At 38.2% G+C, this 22,254-nt stretch overlaps 1 protein-coding gene across 3 annotated transcripts in view; it reads right to left on the minus strand.

Annotated features, from left to right (window-relative positions):
• The window catches only part of LOC103893370 (microtubule-associated serine/threonine-protein kinase 4), a 175,890-nt gene that overhangs the window by 56,403 nt on the left and 97,233 nt on the right, over positions 1 to 22,254 (minus strand). For 2 of the 3 annotated variants that reach the window (XM_019470260.1, XM_009272469.1), the window contains exons 3-8: positions 15,060 to 15,129; positions 11,868 to 11,888; positions 11,038 to 11,116; positions 5,776 to 5,933; positions 3,780 to 3,855; positions 2,174 to 2,383 (exon numbers count right to left, since the gene is read on the minus strand). In XM_019470260.1, coding sequence (XP_019325805.1) covers positions 2,174 to 2,383; positions 3,780 to 3,855; positions 5,776 to 5,933; positions 11,038 to 11,116; positions 11,868 to 11,888; positions 15,060 to 15,129 — 614 coding nt within the window. The remainder of the gene's footprint in view (positions 1 to 2,173; positions 2,384 to 3,779; positions 3,856 to 5,775; positions 5,934 to 11,037; positions 11,117 to 11,867; positions 11,889 to 15,059; positions 15,130 to 22,254) is intronic. The other variant, XM_019470261.1, reaches the window with a different exon arrangement.

The raw sequence follows: 22,254 nt of genomic DNA on the forward strand, positions 1-22,254 counted from the left end.
AAGAGCATTAAGAAACTAACATTTAAATAGTGAGTAGTATGGACAAATAAGTACTTTTCATATAACATATATCTTGTATTTTTTGAAGTTAAAAAACACCTACGAAAATATGAAGCTACATATTGCTCTTAATATAAGCACTCCGACTTTAAAAAACACCAGATATCTGACAAGAATTAATCTGTGAAGTTTAGAGAAGGAAAAAAGAAAAAGGCACAAATACCATCTAGCACTCTGCAATAAGTTTTGGAAGAACCTTAATTGGACACAAGCATTCGTGTTCTGCACACTGTCAACCAAGTCCAAAGAAAACTTTTGTAAACAGAACACCTGCCTATTTTAATCACCAGCAAAATTTAAAGCACCTTTGTACAGTTTTGTGAACACTCAGGTGAGTATGTGAACAAAAGACTCAATACATGTTACATTTAAGAGGGATGAAGCAGCAAAGCATTCAGGTCCACTTGACCTTGACCTTAGAATTATAAAAATGTTGGCTGAAGCAAGCTGCTCAAACCTCAAGGGAGTCTACCCCTGGTTATGCAAAGTAATCACAATGTGCCAAGTAGCAGTAGGAGATGTAGCTTTCTACTGAACGTCACAGCTGGGAATTGACAACAAATGAATCACATGAATCCAAAGCACAACTGAGTCCCCATAACTGAGTTGTGCAAAGAGAAAGTTTTCTTACTTTCATATTATGCTACTAACAGGTATTATGCAGTTGACTCAAAAGTTAAGTCTGAGTATTTTAAGGTATTATGTTTTTGCAGAACAGGAAAATTTTTATGTAATGAATAATTAGCATCATAGAACATGCCAAAAATGAGTGTTTCAGTGTTTTTTTAATAATGCACTGCTTTATATGCAGATTGGAAAATAACTTGCTAGAGTGGTTTTTTTTAGTGGGTTTTGGGTGGGGGGGATGTTAAGTGAATGAGTGAACATGTACTCTAAACTCTACTTACTGTGTAGCCATTTTAAGGGATATATTGTTAACAGTGATTAACAGCGTTAACAGTGGTTCAGCGAATCTTAGCACAGACATGTTTCCTTAACACGTGTTTCCATAACATAATTCACAGTCAGATATCTCCAGTCAACTGGCCAACTCTGCCTGCACTTTGGCATCGTAAAAATGTGAGCATTTCACAAGAAGGTCACTAGTTCAAACTTCCTTTTGACTAGTAAGCAAGCTCTTTGTATTTTCTCTGTTTAAAAAATAGTGTTTCAATAATCCAGAAATAAATCACTGATGTCTTAAGTTTTGCATTGCTTTATGAAGAGAAAAAGTTCAAAATACAGTAGTTGCAGAAAACCTATTTACTGAATAGAAGTTAGCAAAAAAGCAGCACAGGAAAAAAAAAAGTCAACCAAAACCTTTAGCAACTGCTTGTGCATTCAAAAGAAAGCAGAAGAAAAGACATAAATTAAGACAGGCATGGTACCTTAACATTGCAGTTAGAAAATTTCAAGTCAGTATCAAATCTGCTGGTCTATCACATTAACTTTGGCTCATAATGTGCTATCAAATCCCACACAAACAAATGAGTACATTACATGCTGTACTCATTGTTTTAAAAAATGATACATTCATAAACTGCATATGTCATAGCGCATTTATTTTGTCAAGTTCCAAGTTCTTCTTAATTCATTTAGTTGATTATTCTATGGAAGTTTCAACACTTTTAGAAATGACATTATTTCTGTTAATAAACAGTTTAACTATTAAAGGAATATTAAAAATATTTAAATAATTAAATAACCTCTAGCTAATGGAAAGCTAAGGGTTGCTGTCTACTTTCTCAACACAGCAGGCAATTAGTAGGGTCATAAAGTGGAAAGTGTTTATGTTTCCTCATTTATCCACAGTAAATGGAATAGCAAGCCTCCTCATTTAGGGCTTAAGCACACACTCCTGTAAGCAATTTGTAACTTGCATGGCATGACAAAATGCTGTTTCTGAAATCTTTACAACCCATCTATTCAAGACTAGTACACTAGGATGCCTTACAGTCCTTGTAGTGGTCATTATGTAGACTAAAACTGCTACGAATACCACTTTGACAATTACTTGAGTGAACAATCATGATTATTTCAAGACAACAACTCTTACGCAAACAGATTTAAACAATTTTTCAAGCAAACATAGCAGTAGTCTCATGGCTCATACCTCCTGTAGCAATTTGTCTAATTTCTGCTGTAATTCAAGGAAGTATCGTGACGTGATGAGGCCCTGGTTGGATTTATCCAAACAATCTCGAGCCAGTTCTGTGATCTGATGGTGGGTAAAACTGAGCACTCCATCTGCCAGGGGAAGGACATTCTCTGGAGAATGATTTGTTATAATGTCCCGAAGCTTCTCTTCCATCTGAGCTGTGGCCTATAGACAAACAGATACACAATACGCTAAATCAGCTTTACATGAAACTAACAGCCTCAAAGTTTATTTCTGATTCTGTGACACTTCCTGCCTAAGAAGTTACCTAGCCAGAATGCGTGGAATGACGAATGCAAAAAAGCAAGGAAACAGAAACGCAAAGTGAAAGATGATGTTTCCCCACATTACCAGTCCAGAAAAGCAACAGCCTTACTGTTCCATTATGGAGATCCTCTGCTTTGTCTGCCACTGGTGATTAACTGTGCACCAATCTTGTGATGATCACTAAACAGAACTAAAGGAACGCCCATGACTGTAAAACTTTAAGTCCAAGTCAAAATAATGAAAAAAACCAAACCAAAAAACTCATGGGGGTCTACTTTGTTCTGCTAAAACTGCAGATACTACAGACCAGAATATCTTTCTTCCTTCCTTTCATACAGGTTATACCACAAAAATATTTCACTGGGCAGCGTTTGAATGAACATTGACTGATTAAAAGAACCACAGGCTCCAAGGTCCTGCCCAATGTGTCTGCAGGTTGCTAGAAGTGTCTGTTTTACAGAACCAACTGTCTGGTTCTCACAAAATTGTAGATGCTTAAAAAACACCTTAAAGGTATTTTTATTATTAAAAAGTAATCCCACACCTCTTAGTTCATATCTCAAACACTGAAATGAGCAGGTCGTTTCACTCATTGCTGCTCAATCGCTCTGCAAATCCTAACAAATCTCTCTTCATATTTCTATGAAGAAATATGAAGAAATTTCTATATTTTTTAGGCACTTCTTGGAACAGTATCAGCTTTACCTTATTGTATTTTCCAGGGGTCATCAAAATCCTAGGAGCAACCAAGAGCTCAGTGCTCCAAGCTACATGCCTGCCCCTAGGAACTCATTTGTGTCTCAGACCTCTGGACACGACAGCAACATGTCCTCATTTGGTATCTCAGTCAAACCCCCACAACTGTGTACTTATCTTCACAATTGAAATAAGTATATAACGAGTGTTTGGGAAAAGGAATAAATGCCACAGTGTATCAGCAGATGCTGTACAAGACTTAGCAACAGAAACTATTTTTGGTTTACTAATTCAGTATACATTTGCCCCAAGTACACACCACCTATTGAAATCAAATGTACCATCGGTTTCCAATCAGCAGAATATATTACCAACATGATTCATTTCAAAACCAGTTCAGCAGCTTTGCCAAATGAATGTCCGGTTCTCAGCAGGGTTTTCTTTATCGTGATTTTATCCTTCTAATAAGAACTTGGTGATGCTTTATGAGAGCCATTACAGGGTTGGATCACTAGTTCCCGTAACAAAAACATCACTTACTTAAAACCTGCATAGCCTATCAATTTAGATACTGGGTATCTTAAATATAATACATTACCTTTGGGAACCTTTCTTTATAGACATGGTTCATCATAATTATTTCATTGTCACAGCAGGCAGGAGAACGTCCAGGGCTGCAAGAAAGGCAAATTACCCCTTTAAACTTGTCTCAGCATGAACTACAATTAGTTACTATATTTTTGTACAGTTTATTTGCAACAAAAAGTCAACACAGGCTTTGTTGGAAAGGCATATTCTCTCATCAGGGGTACACTTGGTTCCTTTCTGCTATTTCGGACCAGGCCCTAAAGATTATTTCATGTGCTTGACTGCTAACTATGTTATTTTCTTAGTTTGTAATGACACTTCAGGATACAGGCAGTTTTGCAACACTTGTGAACATCACCTTTTTCTCAGAAGGGCAAAAGAGATATATTTAACTGTTAATTATGGCTATACCTGCCCCTTTGAAGGTTACATACAATCAAAATAGGAATACCTGACCAAGAACTCTGTTAGCTGCAAGTGAAAAAGTTGAGAAGAATGAGCCTTTTTTTCCTTTTTTTTTTTTAACAGATCATTAAAAAAAATCAAACCAAACTATTTTCAATCTGACCAGCAGATAAAGGCAGCAACTTCCTCCAAATAATGCCATACATATGCGTAAGTTCCACCAATGCTGGGGCATTGTGCCTGTAAGAAAAGCACAAGACTGGCAGGAAAACAATCCATTAGAGGTACCATGGCCTCGGCTAACCTACAAAACTGCTTTTTGCTATCATGAGCCTCATTGTCTGTTATAAATTCCTTTGAAAAATCTCCATCTGATTTTCCTGGGTTGGTGACACTGGCCCATTCAGCCTGGTCTAAAAGATGTGGAGTAGGAAAAAGACCCCACTCTAAGAGTGACTTTATCATAACATGTACATAGGGGTTTCTTGCACGAGCAGAAGAACTGGCTTTTAGTTTTCTAAAAGGGCAAAAATGAACACTAAAATTTGTCTCAAGATATCACAATGGTGGGTCCTTTAACTGATATGGACAATCTGTTATGGACATCCACAGGCAAATCCACTGAGGACAGGGCAGGCACTACTTTCATCACAACACTTCTGCAGCATAATCCCCTTTCTGAAAATGCTTGGCTCTTGTTTTTTCCCTGGAGCATTTGTACACATTCTGTGAGTTCAAATGGAAGACTTAAATTTAAGTGTCAAAAGCATAACAGAAACTGAAAAAAATTAAAGATGTGGCAATAAATACAATACAGTTTCAATCTGTAATCTTCTAATGAAGAAACAGGAATGTTTTCTTAGTAATCATTGTGCAGTTTCATGTAGGTAGCAACTACATTTGTCACAAGTCTGCACAAATTTTAAAATAAAATAATAAAAAAGCAGACTTAAAATATATTGCACTAAAAAACTCAATCCTTAAGATTTGTATACCTGTGAAGCTATTTTTAAACTTTTCAAAGGATCAATACGACAATTAGAAATATAGTACTTCCTTTTCTTTTCCCCTTCCAATTCTTGAAAACTTACCCATAAAATTCACCTGCATTTTCCAAACCTAAACTATTCTGACAGTTTAAAACTCATCTTGGATAAAACACACCTTACACAAACAGCCACTGCAAATGAAATGCAGAGGCCTAGTCTTTGGGAAACAAGAAACTGAAGTTCATCTTGGTTAAAGAAAATGAATGAGCACATAGTTTTGCAAATAAAGACCTTATTCTGTGAACAGTTTGAACTCTGGAAGAGAACCAATGCTACAGTCAGATCAATAACGACTAGCTCATCAAGACAGTTCATGTGGGTTGGTTGCCTTCATTAAGACCTAGCTTACAATGTTAACCACTGAAGAAAGCCATGATCAAAACCAGGAGGAAGAATTTAAAAGGACTAATCATGATTCAGCCTCAGATGCGTACTTCTTATATTATACTTCAGCAATTTCAAAAATAGTGAATGCCCCCAATATACAAAACCATGAAGCTCCAGAATATGTGAATTTAGATCCAACCCCTATTTCCAGATAGACAAACTCACCTGAGACTTCGGGACCGAGGGCGCATTGCAGTGGTCCTGCACCTGTTATCACTGGCAATGCTCTCAGTGGTACAGAAATGTTTAGACAAAAAATGTAGTTCATCAGGTGTCGGTTGGTATGGTAACTGGTGTAGCTTCTCCTGGGATGAGCAGGATGACTACAAGAGCAGAACAGAACACAAGCTTCTATCAGAGTGAAAAAACATTTTCAAGACCATATTCAGTGCTCATGAATAAAGCCATTTAATTTAAAAATTATAGTTAGTTTCCCACACCTGACTGCCAATTTAAAGAATAATTAATTAGTCTCAACTTAATGAGCTAAATATAGAGTAAGTATAAAAAAAAAAACAAACAACCTACTTCAGTACCAGAAGTTGCATTTCAAAAGTTCAAATTTCCTCTAAGGCAAAGATGACATCTAATGTCAGTAACTCACACCAATACGTAAGAATAGTTAAAATGGGGTCTGCTGAAAATTAATTATCCGAGTAGGGCAGTGTAAGTATGATAACCATAGAGTACAACTTATTGCCACAACACAAATTGTAAATCTACATGATGAGGGTACTTCATCATCCATATTTAAGACATTATTGGTGTTTTTTGAAAATAAAATTAAATATAATCTAAATTCTTGCTGAAAAAATTCATGTGCTATTTTCTTATAAACCCCTGTACATTCAAAATGAAGTGGAAGAACTTAATACATTTATCAAGACAGGTTCTATGGCTGACAAAAGTGAAAGGGATTACACTCAAACCATCCACTTAGTATAGAATTGGAAGATACAGACAGGTATGAAATTGGAAGTGCTACCACAATAACTAGCCTTGCAAAATTGCATGTATAAAGCCGCACTACATAAAGCAGTGCAGATGATCATACTATCATATTTTACTGTCTTTTATACAGCGTAGCTAGCTACCTGAGCCACACTAAATGTTTGGAGGTAGAACTTTGAAACTATTTCTTTGAAACTGGATTTGATGTCCTTGTAAAGAACATGTACATAATTCAATGTATTAATAACCAGCCTCGCTAATCTGGACTGATGAGTGTAGACAGGGAAATGCTCTACTGTTTCTGGTACCAAAACTAGATTCCAAGATAGCTTGTTCACAAATATCCATGTATGACTGCACAAAGCTGCTTGGTACCATGTAGACATTCCCTTTATTTTACCTGCGAAGGGGAAGAAGTCCAAAAACTTGTACATCTTTCTGGAGCTCTTCAGTCTCTAGCTGGCTTTTTCACAAAAATGAGCTGCTTCTATATGTCAATCTTCATGTGCATATTATTGTTCTTATCTGTCTTCCCATATAGGACACCAAGGCCCCTGCTTGGCTGGTCTTTTATTGAAGGCCAACACAGTAAGAGCTTCTTTGCTATATCATCCCTAGTGAGTGAAATCAATAAACTTTCGTACTGTACAAACATTGCCCTACATTGCTAACGTCAGCAGGTAATATCCAGGCTGGCAAGCACAGAAACTAGACAGTCTTCATAATTTCCTGGCAACTTGTGTGTAAAGGCTGAATATATCCTAATTCCTAGGAACTCGAGAAAGGATTACTTATCACACCAGATCTCATGAAGTCATCTCTTAAAAGCAAAAAAGAAGAAAACCCACTGCTGGGAAAGGTTAACTTGCGCAGGACTGGTCTACGTGGGAAGGCTGCATCACATCAGAACAAGTTGAAGTTAGCAAGATTGCATTACCTTGCTTTTCTGCAGGCTAAGAAGCATGCACACCAAGAATTTACCACAGTTCACGATAGGTAGTAACTTGTCAAGTAACAGTAACTCATTTATGAAATTCAGCCTTAACACATTACCATGCATAATTTAGCACAGAGTATAGTTAAGTTCCTTCTTACCTCACACTATGGCAGCTAGTTGCAGTTAACCTCACGGCGTATTTCCTACAGCCAGACTCCATAAGATAAAAGATACTCTAGCACAGGGAAATTTCGTAATACAGACTGCCACAGATGGCTATTTCTACAAAATCAATCTCTACCTCTTTGGCTTCAAGGGATTCTGGGAAGATCAGGAGGACAATAACCTGTATCACATTCTTCCTCATATAAGGTCTCACAGAGTCTAGATCCAACAGGATTAAAGGGAGAATCTTGCTTTCGCTAACAACTCTCAGTTGCATCAGGACCATTGCAGGCACAGAGTGCGTTTTCTTGGCGGTCTGAATTCTGATCTCGGTACAAATCCAAATTCTCATAGCAAAACTCTTTAAAAAATTAGCTCTCCTGGCATTCTAGAAAAGCTGCTCCAAAAATCACGTAAGATTTAATGTATTTTTAATATGCACAACCACAGTGCATCATGGCAACACAAATTGTTCTTCCAACACAGAAATATGCAACCAATACCAGCTAATGTAACCCCAAAGTCTCTTTCCTCACCTCCTTACCCTATTTCCCCATCCAAATAAGCTTCCAAGAAAATAATCTACTGGTAGAAATATGCAACTGAGTATTCTCTCACTTTATCATTTTTATAGGTTTGCTTTCCTAGAAGACACACAATCATCTCAACTGCATCTCATAACTGGCAGGATCTGATCCAACTTTGCAAGAATACAACACACCAAGACTTTCTTTTCTATCAAATAATCTTAGCAGGAAATATTTTCATTCAATTTCAACTTTTTTGTGAGAACTGGTATATGTGGTACTTGCACCACTTCTAAACCCACAAGCTTCCATTAAATTGGTAATTCCATCAATCTCTTCACTTTCAGTATTAAAAAAAGAAAAAACAGGCTAAGAAGAAATGGTGAGCTACACTCACCTGAGCATAATCGTGATTACCACAGACCCTTCTGCCCCTGCTTTGACTTTCAGTTGCTTGTAAAGATCAAAGTTGTGCTCTATTGTGATGTGTAAAAACTGTTTCTAGTCTCCAGTTGATACATCTCTGGGTTAATGTGAGTCTTATTTATCCAGCACTGAAAAGGAAGCGTTCTGTATGTGCACTTAGGCTACCGTGTGTCAAGTGGTTCCTCACTGCCTCTACGAATTTCTAAGAATGTGGAGGAGAAGGTTGCACAGTGCTAGCTGTTTCAGATTCTGAAAAAGTACATGAAACCAATTAGATGGGCATACTTCCAGCTTTCATTTTCTGATTCACGTATATTGTCCAGTGGGTAGAAAAGAAAGTGAAAAACATCTCTACTAAGAAGCAAAGAAATAGTGGCTAAAATTAATTACTTAAAATTCAGAGGTTGTCCCAGTGCTTTTGCAGGGCTCATCAGCAGTAGAGGATTCCTGGGGGTGGGGGGAACAAACAGCTAACCATAAGAAATATATGGCACAAATTCTCTACTGCTGGTTTCCTCAACAAAATTAACTTATTTATTGGAAAAACAGCTTTCTTTCCACAAGACAGAAACTGTTTGTTCAATGCTAGAGAAGACATCTATTTTAATATTTATACGACATGGTCTAGTCAGGAAATATCAAGGGAGAACTCAACAACAGTCTATTACGGAAGTTAAGATATCCAAGTCCATAAATGACAGTGCTATATTTTTTCATAAGAAATGCAAAAATGACATAAAACTGCTCCACATTCCAGCATACATACAGTAGTTAGTAAACTTAAGTGGGAAAGAAGTATACGAACTAGAATTACCATTTTAAAATTGAAGATGTCAAAGAAAAAGCTTGAGAGTATTGACTGAAAATTAAAATTGTGTTTTGATATGTTTCTGACACAGCTTTTCATTTTCTTTCTAGCACAAGCCTGTTTCTTATAACAATGATGGGGTTGCTATGGCAATTATTTATCTGACATAAAATACATTGATGTAAAGGAGGTTAAGTGAAAAGCACAGCATATTTGATCTAGTTCAAACGAGAGGTGTACAAACATGCACTGTGGAAAGTGGTTAGGGAATTAATGTGAAACCAAGCAATTTCCTTGGCAAAAGTAAGATCTACACAGGAAGGAAAGCAGAGGTCAAAAATCAGTGCTGCTGAGGAACAGTTCTTAAGATACATAAAATCCCTCACTCAACCTGGTTTGAAGTCAGCATGAATTGACTTGACTTTCCAGAAGTCTTTGTGGACAAAAATAAAATAAGAGTTGATCATAACATGAAATGGTCACGTTTCATCAGTGTACAGGATGTGGAGCTCAGCTATTTCACAAAAGAATCAACACGCCCAGGGGAAGAGAAAGCTTACTTAAATTGTACAAGAAACATTTAAAAAAAAAATCAGGTATCACGTGTCCAGCAATATGTATCATTCATAAAACAGTACTTTTGTTAATGATACAACCCCGAAGGTCAAAAACAAGGCTAAAGATACAAAAGAATTTTTGAAGATTCATAGTTGGATCTACAAGGACCAAGCCCTTTACTGCAGAAGATGGAATGTAACTGCCAAAATGCCAACTATTTGCTATTTTCAAAGAAGGCCTCTTCCACAGCTTTATCTCCCCAGTCTCTCAGGTGTGACTATCACAACAGACAGCTTAGCTCCAGGTTGTAACACAACCCAGTACTTCCTCTCCAGTATAGAGGTGTGCAAGATGTGCAAAAATACAGATTCTTACTTCTCCCACTGCCTAGCTCCTAAGTATTGAAGCAGGGTCTCATGCACTGCCATGGTGCATGTCATGAGTCAGATAGTACATGCATAGCAGGGGGGCTGATAGAAGATCACATCATAAGGATTGCTCTAACAGGCAAAAATTAACAAATTAGACATATTTATCCTATTATATATCCCAAAGGCTTCTTCTCTTCTAATTATAGCCATCGAAAATGCTAACTATCTAACCTATTATCATGCACTAACATCTCACTATTGCCAAATTAAAAAGACAGGCAAATGCGTGATTCATCCCATCTTAAGATAGCAGTCTAACCTAGGATGGATGAATCATGTCATAGAGTGGTTTCTCTTTCTTTTTGTTATCAAGGGAACCTCACTTAAGACTTGATACCTAACTACCATATGGTTAAAATAAGGCAGTATGTCTCCCCTCCTACTGCCCCCAGATCAAAAGGGGGCACTTAAATACTACTCACTGCCGGAAAATATCTCTAAGGAAAGCACACATTGCCTAAAGTTTTCTTCTATTTCAGTGAAGTAAAGCAGTTTTGTATCCCATACGAATTCAAAGTCTATCAACAGTAAACTTACATTGCCTTCTCCTAAGAGAAGCAAGCTACATTTGAGAAGATATGTCATGTAATAGAAATCTACCAGCACAGCAAAGTGGATACTTACAGAAACAGTTGAGCTGGGTGTATTGGTACCATAGCCAGAAGAAGGGAGAGAAGCCAAAGACCAGCGGCGACCATCAGTCCTGTTGTGAAACCAAGGTTAGTCAAATGAACACTGCAGTATCCTAATACAGAAACATCTGTGGAAGTATTACTGTGTGAAACCGCATTCCAAAAGCATGATACAAACAGGGTTTTTAATAAAGAGTAAACTTTCACAGGGGACCACAATAAACAAGCATTCAGCCAGGATGACTTAGGCTTACAGACTGTTTTTTTTAGTGTGTTTTTATAGTTAGAAAGCTATGAAATGAAACAACCAGAAAGTGAATGAACAGCTCCACAGAACTGGTGTTTCACTAATACACATAGAAATGGACTACAGGGAGTCTTCACAACTCTCAGGTCCATCAGATGAAAATTAATGAGAAGCAAATTAAAAACTTGTGAACAAATGCAAACCACAATGCTCTGAACCACAGAATAACCACCACAGTCTGCCTGAAATATAAGGGTAGCGCTTTCTTAAGTGACATCAGTACAGGGTATCAGCAAACTAGCAGGCTAACGTCAAATAACTGCAAAGAATGATTAGGTAAAACCGAACTTGTTAAATATTAGATATGTAAATAAGGAAAAACAATTTTGCAGCAAAAATCATGCTCACTCAGAATGAAAAAAAAAAAAAAAAAAATCATAACCAAAACCAATTTCTGTTCTTCACCGCTTGAGGTGAGCTACACACAGACAACATGGAACTCGAACATTCAAGGTGACAAACAAAAAAACCAACTATGGGAGCAGCGTTTGGATTTTTGAGGAGGTAACATTTACCTGTCATTTCGGTGCCCATGACTGGAGTACAATTGTATCAAATATGTTAAAAAAAGCAAAATAATACATAAATAACAAAACAGGACAAGTTTTTATTAACAAGCCGTATGACAGTGGGAGAAAGGAGAATTGAAGCTCTGTTTCACAGCCAGTACAAAGATCATCTCTCAAGTCTGATTTACACAAGTATAATTCCATGAAGGAGAACTGAAGTCATGCCAAATCAGGAACCTTAAACCTTTTGATGCAGCTTCCCTACCCTTCAAGCTAACTGCCTAAAAAAACCCGCTTGCTTCTCTCCATTCTAACACCTTATTTCCTACTCCCATTTATCCATCCGCAAGCTACAACCCAAGCCTCTGCGACTTTGAATACATACAGTGTGAGAAAAGAAACTACAGTACATAATTAGTGTTAAAATATAAAGAGAACATGTGCTAGAGGGTCTGCTGACTGCATCAAAGACTGACCTCTAGAAAAAACTTCCTCCTCCTGCGTAATTTTGTTTTTAATTCATTAATTCTCCTCCCTTCTCCCCTTCCCCCAGGTATGCATGAGCTACCTCCAGATGAATGAACAATTCAAAAGGAGTTTTCTCTTCATTTTGGCTCAGCTGCACAAGCTAAGTATGTTCATAGCTGAAAGAACAAGAACTTGGAAGGTATTTAAACGTGCGTGAGACCCATATATTCTGCAGCTGTGAGTCAGAAAGTACTTCCTTACTGATAACTCATATTGAACAGGGTTCCTGCATCACACAGCAATTCTCACGCAGAAGGGCCGTTGAGAGTGGGGATAGGATATCACGGAAAGTTATCTGGGAACCAAAGGTGAGAGAATAGGAGGCATCCATAGGAAGAAGGGAAAAAAAGGTAGCAAGCCCTTACAGCATTTTCTCCTGGACTCTCATACACCGCTTGTCCCTGCCCTACAGCATGGTCCTACCCACTTCCCAGCAGCTCTGGAAAGCAGGATCTGTCACCTACCCATGGGCTTGTAGATGCTGGACTTGTATGTACCAGCAGAAGAGGCCTAAGTGGTGGCTACCAGAGGCACAGGCTATTCCCAGGCATTGATCACCCCACCAGATGTGGGCAGAGGAAGGCGATACTCCTGCTCATTGCCGAGGGGCCTGGGGAAAGCTGCCTCCAGCCCGGCACACCAGCTGGTAGCATGGCAGAGGGACACCTTCCCACTGCAGCCCCCTTTGCTGCTGCCGCTGTGTGGCGTGGCTAGCAGCTGATGAGAAACAGCTGCACTGGGAAGCCCTCCTTTCCCACAGGAGGCTTCTCAACCATTTCCTTTGCCTTTCCCTCCCTTCCTCACATTTCCCCAGCTTTTTCGTATCCCCACGGACTTCAGGGGCAGTGGATGGAAAAGGAATATCCATACCCCTCTATCACCTCGCCTCTGCTCCTTCAACCTGCTCTATCACACACACACGCACTGTCCTTCCCTTCCTTTGTATTGTCATTAAATTTACAAAACGTAACAGAAAAGGCATAAAGTCAGATGTTTGAGAACTGCCCTCATTAACCACAAGACATTTTACTACCAAAATGCATCCTATCCCAGGTTATATGAAGACAACCACAACACACATACCAAATTCCTAAGAAAAATTTACATTAACACTGTTCTAAAAAGTGTCATCAAGCATTTTCACTATAAACATAGAACAAAATCAGTTTCCATAGAAAATTGTTCTAAAGAAATTTCTTGAATCCCATTGAATTAGTGAAATATTTTGAAATCACAGAAACTTCTTCTGTTAGCATTCCTTCAATTCAAGAATTTATTTAGAGCCCATTACAGGGCTCTAAAAATGGTAAAAATCCAAATGAAACACTGGTAAACAAATTCATTTTTTCCTCCCAAATTTTAAGGATTACAAAAACATAATGATTTTAACTTTCTGTTGATTATGGGTGGGAAAGGAAAACTACTTCCTGCCCACTGTATTTCTAAGTAATGCTTGGTCTTTCAAATCTGCTTTTTCCATTATAAGCTATTTCTGGATTTAATGAATCTTTCTAAAAATATGCTCACAAACAAATGTAATCTATGAAGAGTTAGCCTTCCTTTTTTAAAAGATACTATCAAGAGGAAGTAGATTCAAAAGAAATACTCAACTTTCTTAAGGTATTGATTAAGAAAGTGACATCATACGCTATTAGAAAGATTTTAAAAAAAAATCTACTGTCACAGATGAATTAGATTCAGATAAAAGGAATACACAAGTAAAGTTTTCCCCCTTTGCAGCTTTTAAAAAGAGTTAAGCCATTTCCTTGTACTTACTTTTGAGAGCTTGTGTGTGATGGTTTACTGAACTCTCAAAATAAAGGAAGTAAAACCGTAGCAGCAAGTGCTGTCTCACTGCAAATGCAACAGTCACCTGCCTGGCACTACTTAATGACAAAGAAAGCCACAGCATTCTAATTTCATTTTTTGAGTATATATTCTTGGGTCAACATATAAACTCTGCCTACGCTCCCAGGCTTAGAGTAAATGAACATATTATTTGAGGTAGGCTGACAAGGTGTTAAGTGATAGGGAACCACACTGTTCCCATGACATGCTATCAACTTTGGTTACAGTTCATTTAATAATAATTTACTTCATGGATCAGTTCAAATTCACTTTAGATCTTCAAAAATTCTGTGAGCATTAATTAATCCTCACAACACTCCTATGACAGAGCTGACTGTCTCAGTGGTACAGATAGTGAAACAGGTCAAGGTCAGGTATTAAAGGTACAGCGATGGTATGGCTGCTACCAGTAAAATCAGGCCCTGAATGCAGGACCTCCATAATAGTGCTCTAAGCACTGCGATAAGCGATGCCCTTCTTACATTGTTAAAAAAAAAAAACTGAAGAAACCTAGATGTAGCTTAAAATTTCCCCATCTCAATGGATGAGGACGTAGTGTCTGAACTGGGTCCATCACAATTAAGTCATTAAAAAAAAAGGTGTGGGGGGGGTTTTAAATTAAAAAAGGTATGATTGCATTGTATCAATCATCCAGTACAACTCTGTTGCAACTGAGGTTCAGGAGAGTTTACATAAGCAAAATAACAGTTGTTGTTTTAAGTGATAGAGTTGACAGACGTATTTGCAATCATCTTAATATCTGGGTCCAACAACATTTCCTCTATGCAAAATGCATGCTGCATACTACAAACAACCTCTTACCTTCGTGCAAAAGAAAAGTGGGCTGAGGCACTGGGAGAGAAATTCCTAGGGCTATCTTGAGGACTGTTTCCTGTTGGGGGGGATACACAAAAAAATAATTATTAGGGGGGAAAAAAACCCAAACCCCAAAACTAAAAAACATTCAGACATGCTAATCTAAGCATTTCCAGGCAGGTTAGAAAATAATATCAGAATTTCTTCTCTCACAGTCTCTGAGAAAATAAACTCTGAAATAGAATCTTATTTCAACTCACATTTCATTTATATTTTAGTTTTTGGATTTTATAACTCACAACTCACAGAAAACCCTCTATTTAGCCCTTTAATTTGAGAATTCTCAAATTAATTTGAGAACTAAAGTTTAAAAAAACCCAGCATATTAGCTTGAAAGAAACATATTTTTAATGTCAGAAACAAGGTGGGTTTTTTTTAAACCACACCAAACATTTGAAAGATAGAAAAATAATGATCAGCATGATTTAGCCCTTACACAAAGTCTCCACAGCATTTCCACAGGAGCTTTATTGTGATTTTTTTATTGTTCATTTTTTTTCTAGCTCCGAAACAAACAGACAAAGCACACTGAATGAATTTTTTTTCCCTTAGTTCTGTTAGGCCGAGGCATGGAAAGACAACCACCAACCACCCTCTGTGATGAGAAGCAACTGCACATTGTGAATGGGTTGTAACTTTAGGGTCTGTTACTTCTTCATACTAAAGCACCCAACCTCCTGCTGACCAGCACGAGTACAGAAAGAAGGCAGCTGCTGAGAGCTGCTCCTGCCACCTCTGCCCCTCAGTACCTACAACTAGAGGAGACTCAGTATCTGAAGAAGAAATAAAGATGACCCCTGGAAAAAAACAAAAAAAAAACCCCAAAACCAAAAAAATACCAAAAGCTAAACGGATTCTATTTGAAGTCACACTGTCATACATCTAAAAGTCAACGTTTCCTTAAATAGGGAACAGACTGCAACAACAACACGTTAAAGAAGAGCAATGTATTTGTTGCAGCATTTTATTTTTGGACATAAATGAGACCACAACATTAAGCAAAAGATAAAAAAAAGCTCCAATATACCCAGTTAGAATTAATGTTTAATTTCTGAGGAGAAAATTACTACCTACATGTGAAAAGGCCAGTACAACAGAGTGAGTCCTTAAAAGAACTTCAAGTGGCTTTGATTTCTACTCAGATTTTTGAATTAACATTGCATTTATCATAGTGATGTCCTTAACAGATCCCATTAATTCTACACCAGAAAGCATAATCATGGAGCCATTAGGTAGCAAACACAGAGAACGACACACACACACCCCACCCCCCCGCCTTTTTTTGGCTAGAAGCAGATGCAAGATGCTTTTTGAGCTGTGCTTAAATCACATCTTTGCAGCTGCTCTTTCCATGGCCCTGAGAGACAAGGATTCCACTCTCACTGGCCAATACCTCCAACTTTTTTTTGCCTGTTTATCTATCATGGCTGAATTATGTCCTTCTGACATTCCCTCCTCTCCCTCAAGACCCCAGCTTCTTCATTACCCTCCAGACACATCTGAGGGCCTCGATAATTTCAAGGTGGCAAGGATTTTCACTCCCTGAAGGGAGAGGGGGGAAAGCAGAGGGAATCTGAAGCCACGCACGTGGCACAGATTTCAATCTTTCTTTGGGGACCAACACAATTTATTCTTGTCCTGCATGAACTGCAAACACCAAATTACTGAGAGCAACAGTTTGTTTAATTTAACAGCTAACTGGATTTCTTTTGCTGCTACCAGAGCTTATTTAATAAAGATAAGCTAAAAAAAAAAAAAAAAAATTGTAACACTGCAGATAAAACATGGTCACAAACTTTAGCTACTGCAGTAGAAAAAATTAGCTGTAATTTGGAGTGTGTCATGGACTTAGATAAGAGGAAATAAAGACAAAGAAACTACCTTAAACTCTCGCAGAAAAGCAGAGAATTAGGCTTAATGCAGTGAGACATAAACAGCTTTTGACAGGAAATAATTTGACAAACCAGCATATGGGGGTGTGTAAACAAATTCCTTTCCTCTGATAGCTATTTTAAAGTTATACATGGATATATACACGTATTTAATACACATCAAGGACATGCCTAACTGTCCATCAGTTAGAACATATGCGTAAACTTCACATAGAAGCAAAAAACATGGTGAAAAAATGCAGTAATTTTATAGCTATTGCAGTGGATTTGAGGAGACACAATGCTGCAAATTACCTCGCTAAAATCAACAAAGATCACTTCCTTACAGACAAAACCTGAAGAAGTCAAAGTCTTACTCAGGAAAAGCATCAGATCCTGTTATTAGGAAAACCAATTTGCAAGCACTATTTCCAATAGCAAATGAGCTTTTAAAATAACAAAACTGGTAAAGTCATATAAATAATACCTGGATACTAAACCCTGCGGGTTTAACTAGAAGTCTAAGAACTCAGACAAGCCTGGAAACAGAATGAAAATCCAAACCCCAAATGACTGGAGAAACAGCTAGTGTTATTATGTGTTTAAGATGTGGCGTTCCAGAAAAGCAAGATAAGTTAGAAGCAGAGTCCTATACGTGACCTTCATCCATCACGGCATTCATCCACCCATCTGTAAGTCAATACCTGGGAGACTTTCAAATAAAAACCAGTGCCAGTTAATTCTCTGTCCATATGTGCAGTGCTTGCTTATTAGTCAAATCCTGCTGTTCTTTGGGATCTGCTGGCTGTTGTATGTTTTAGTCCTAGGGTATCTCTATGCTGCTGAGATTACTGTCGATGTTTCTGACCTGGTAAAGTAAACCTGACTGGTGGTCAAGCATTAGGTAAGTAATTAACTCCAGCATCCTCTGGGAAACACAATGAATAGGCAATCAACATACCAAAACAATACTCTTGCCTCATGACAATACACAGGGTAGCTCATTTTGCAAGCAGCTATTGTTAAGGAAACTATATCGAGACTAATTAAATTGTGGTTGTTTTGTAAGTAGCTTCAAGAAGCCCTGTGTCTTTGCCACAGAGGGAAGATGTTTTAAATCTTTTAAAAAGGCGTATGATACAGTCACTGTATATTATTAATGTATTTTTAATAGCTGTCTACTTACAAAATAAAGTTTCAGATACAATGACTTTCTGTTAGTACTGAGGGAATAACAGATTAATGATAATTGTTATCCCAAATTCCTGATGGGTCAAAGACAAATCCAGCTTGAAGTCTTGATGTCATTATTTGATGGTCTTTCAAAATGAATCACAGTACATCAGCACCAGAGTAATACGATGTAACAGTGGGTCATACGTTCCTCTGTGTCAGTTTACTCGGTGGTGAACCCACGCTGCAAAGTGAACAATACACAAGAAACCATCCACCAAGTTACAGGTCTGACTTTCATACCGTAACAAATCGTGCCAGTCATAGCTCACAGTTGGGCAGCAGAACCATTTTGAATACTTCCACAGGTGCTTTCCACTGAGATCCACTCAGAGGTGAGGAGCTCAAGCTATTCAAAACCTGGATTAATTATGCTTCACACCAGCCAACGACTTTCCCCAGTAACAGCAAGGAGGGTTTGCACGCTCCTTAAATGCGTTTGCCAGGATGCTTTGCATGTTCTGACCACTACTTAAAATACTGGTAGTGCTATGTTTTAATGGGATTTAATTTAAAAGTCAGTTGTATCTGCATGTAACTTACCACTTACACTTTCCTCTCCTGTCTCTAAACTAGCAGAAGATGCTCTGAAATTGTGGTAACAGTTTTACTTTATCCAAAAGCAAGACTAAATAAAAAGCTTTATTTTAGCAAAATAATTTCTATTATTCTACATGTGACAACAGTCAGAATAATTGAAATATTGTATTATTTTCCTTTCTCTAAATACCAGTTTTCTTTTAAAAAATGATATTCAGAACCCTACTTTAATCTTTAGCTTTCAGCATCCCCGTATTTCACCATGAAAACACACTAAGGCTTCATTCATTTACAAACCTAGTCCTCCTTTCCCCAAAATCCAGTCAACGCAGACTGTAGCTAAAGCAGAACAGCACAGTAGCTGCATATGAGAGAGATTCTTCTTTGCTTCAAACACACTGTAGTAAGCCAGTACTCATTATCACCTACCTCAGACAAAACCCACAGGATTAAAGTTAAAAATCCAGCAAAACTAACTCTAAATTTGATGCACACACATAAATGCCTGCAGTGTGATTCAAAGCCTAACACAACTAAAATATATGGTGCAAACAGCTTTGTTTATTACTATACTTCAGTGTAGCTAACTAAACTACATCTCTATCAAATGAAATTATATGATGCAAGCAGTAAGTCCTAATGCAGTGAGAGTAGAATATTAGCAGTCAGCACTCTAACAGTCTCTGCCTAGAAAGGTCTAGGCAGACCTAAAAAAAAAATCCTAGAAAAAGGATTACAAGTGGAGGTAAGACCTCCTTGGCCTTAAATTTTGCTTTAGGCAATTGCATCATGTAATCCCATTCACAGATTTATTGAATCCAACAAGAAAGGTCACGTTTGTCCCTGCCATGCTTAGTGGATGATTATTCAGGAACCCTCATGTTCTGGTATATATGGCCAGCACGTATTTCTCTTCCCATTCCATGAAGAAAACACATCTGACTGATTTAGATGGCAATACAGGCTTTTCAGTCTTCCTGTTGCTAAGGCAAGCAAGTAATAGTCTTTCAGTCTTACATAAAAAGCTCTCACATTCTATCCTACGAGCCTCTCTCCCCACGTGATCCCATCTGAACATGTATGACCATAAAAGCACACAGTATTCCAGATGAAATCTAACCAGGACATTGTACAGTGGTGTGAAATCTTCCCAAATTCACTTGAAAATTACTTCCTTTATACATCTTCAGAGATTTGATTTTCAAAGCTACACTAGACTGGTCCTTGCAAACACCATCTGATCCAGAAAATGCAGTCAGGTCCTTCCCTAAATTCCTTATAATAGGTGAGTCCACAGCTTACAGTAGATATTTCTGTTACTGGTCCTCCAGCATAAAATGCTGCATGTTGCTATGTAATTTCATACTTTTTATTCCAGTCCTTGAGATCATTCAGTCACTTCAACACAGTTTCCCAATGCTGCTTCATACTGATGTCTTCCAAATTGACATCAGCTACAATAATTTTATGCCAGTGTCACTTAGGAGAAGATTAAAAAGGTTTGGCCACAAAACCAAAACCCAAGGGCTTTACTGATAACCTCCACTCCCACTTTATAATATTTCTCATTTTAGCACAACCCCCGTCTTCTCCCCTTTAAACAATTTCCTATTTATCTTGCAATTCCTGTCCTAGTACCTGTCATCTTAGTGGCACCACATGAAACATTTTACTAAAATACGGACAAGTAAGATTTACAGCATTGCTCCTAATAGCTAAATCTTGTTCCTACAACAGATACAATTAAACAGCACCACATGTGACTATTAATCATTAGGGGTTAGTATCACCCACAGGAACAAGCTCCTGTGACTACTGAGGTGGGGACACCTGACTGCCCTGACTTGCTGAGATTATAATCATTCACTTTGCAGGCTGGGTCATGCAGATGACCTGCCTACGCAGCAGCAGGCAGTCAGCTGGAAAAGCCCATTAACGACCAGGGCACCAGATGTTGTCCAAGCTGATGATGCAACCCTTCACTTCCCACAATTCTGAATGTACCCACAGTTCATGCAAAAATTAAAAGGATCTTTCAGCAGGTTTAATGGCTTCCAGCCCAGATACTAAAGGCAAAGGATGTCCAAACAACTAACCTAAGACAGTTAGAAATAATGATGAAAGTTTGAACCCAAAGAAATGACTTGGTATAGATTTGTTTTCTATTTTCATAAGAAAGAGAAAGACTTACATAGTGAAAGCTGGTATTATTTTTGAAGTCTTTTACGATCTTTACACGTATGCATAAGGCATAGTGGGAGATTTCAGCTGCAAACTAAAATCTGACTTTCCACCAACACAAATTATCTCTGCAGGTAGCTACAGGTCCTGCACAGAGGAAAAGGGCATTACATGTTAGTTAATGTATGTTATTATTATTAATTAATTAATTATTATTAGTAGTAATTAATGTATATAACAGAGCTGTTATATATCTGCTGTATACATTGTCTTTTTCCTATCCCCTTTTTAACCCTCAGTCTCAGACCTTACACCTCTCTGTGCGCTCCCAAGCCCTGGACTGCTTACTGCTCTAATAACTCTTTACTATAGCCCACGAGCCTTCATGGTCACTGTTGCTTACAAATGAATCTGCCCCTTCTTTGATGGGTGCTACTCATGCACTATTTGCACCCTGCACAATATACTTAACTCATCAATGTGGTGCTGTCTCACTTGTCTCTCCATCCCATCCTACCACATGAATCTGAGAATGACTGAGATGGTACGGCTAACAATTAAAAAACTTTACGGAAGTATTCAGTGTTTGTCCAATTCAGCTTGCATCTGTAAAGATTAACAACAGACTCCTGTGTAGGAACAACCCTCTATTATCTCCAGAGCAAACAATGAAAATTGGGGAGGGGGGGAGAAATTTGCCTGAGATCTCTATATGACTTTCTCATATAGGGCAATTATCATCATCCTAAACTTGGGCCACTGGTCCTCCTCAAAGAGTGTCTATCTAAACTAGAGAACAGCTGGTGCCTTCAGTTCAGACTGCATCTGGGAGAAAAACAGGACTACAAGGAAGAAGGCAGGTATAAAATGCACCTCAAAGAATTATGATTATGATCAAGAAGCTTTTCTTCTAAAGTAGAGCAATACTGCTCACATCCAATCTGTTTTGGCTAACTCCAATCCAGATTGTTATGATTACCTTGTAGCAACCTGAGCTCTTCAGGAGGTCTGAAGCAATGGCACATTGTTTCCAAAGGTGCAGCCAGACCTCTAAATGATTGCTCTGCAGATATCAAAGAGGAAAACGTTCTTGAGCAAAGCCACAGATATTGGCATGAGTGCTAATGCAGTGTACTCTGACTAAGAGAGCTCCACCTTGAGATTCATAACATGCCTTCACGCACCTTGCTTCAGTTGACACAGAGGATGCATAGCACTTTTCTGCCCTCAGAGATGCGAGGTCCCGGGGGGGGGGGGGGGGGAGGGGCACCCAGGGGGGGGCAAGGGGGGTGCTTGGTGGCGCCGGCGGCTCTCCT

Source organism: Aptenodytes forsteri, unplaced genomic scaffold (assembly GCF_000699145.1).
Source record: "Aptenodytes forsteri isolate BGI_AS27 unplaced genomic scaffold, ASM69914v1 Scaffold92, whole genome shotgun sequence".
NCBI classification, from domain to species: domain Eukaryota; kingdom Metazoa; phylum Chordata; class Aves; order Sphenisciformes; family Spheniscidae; genus Aptenodytes; species Aptenodytes forsteri.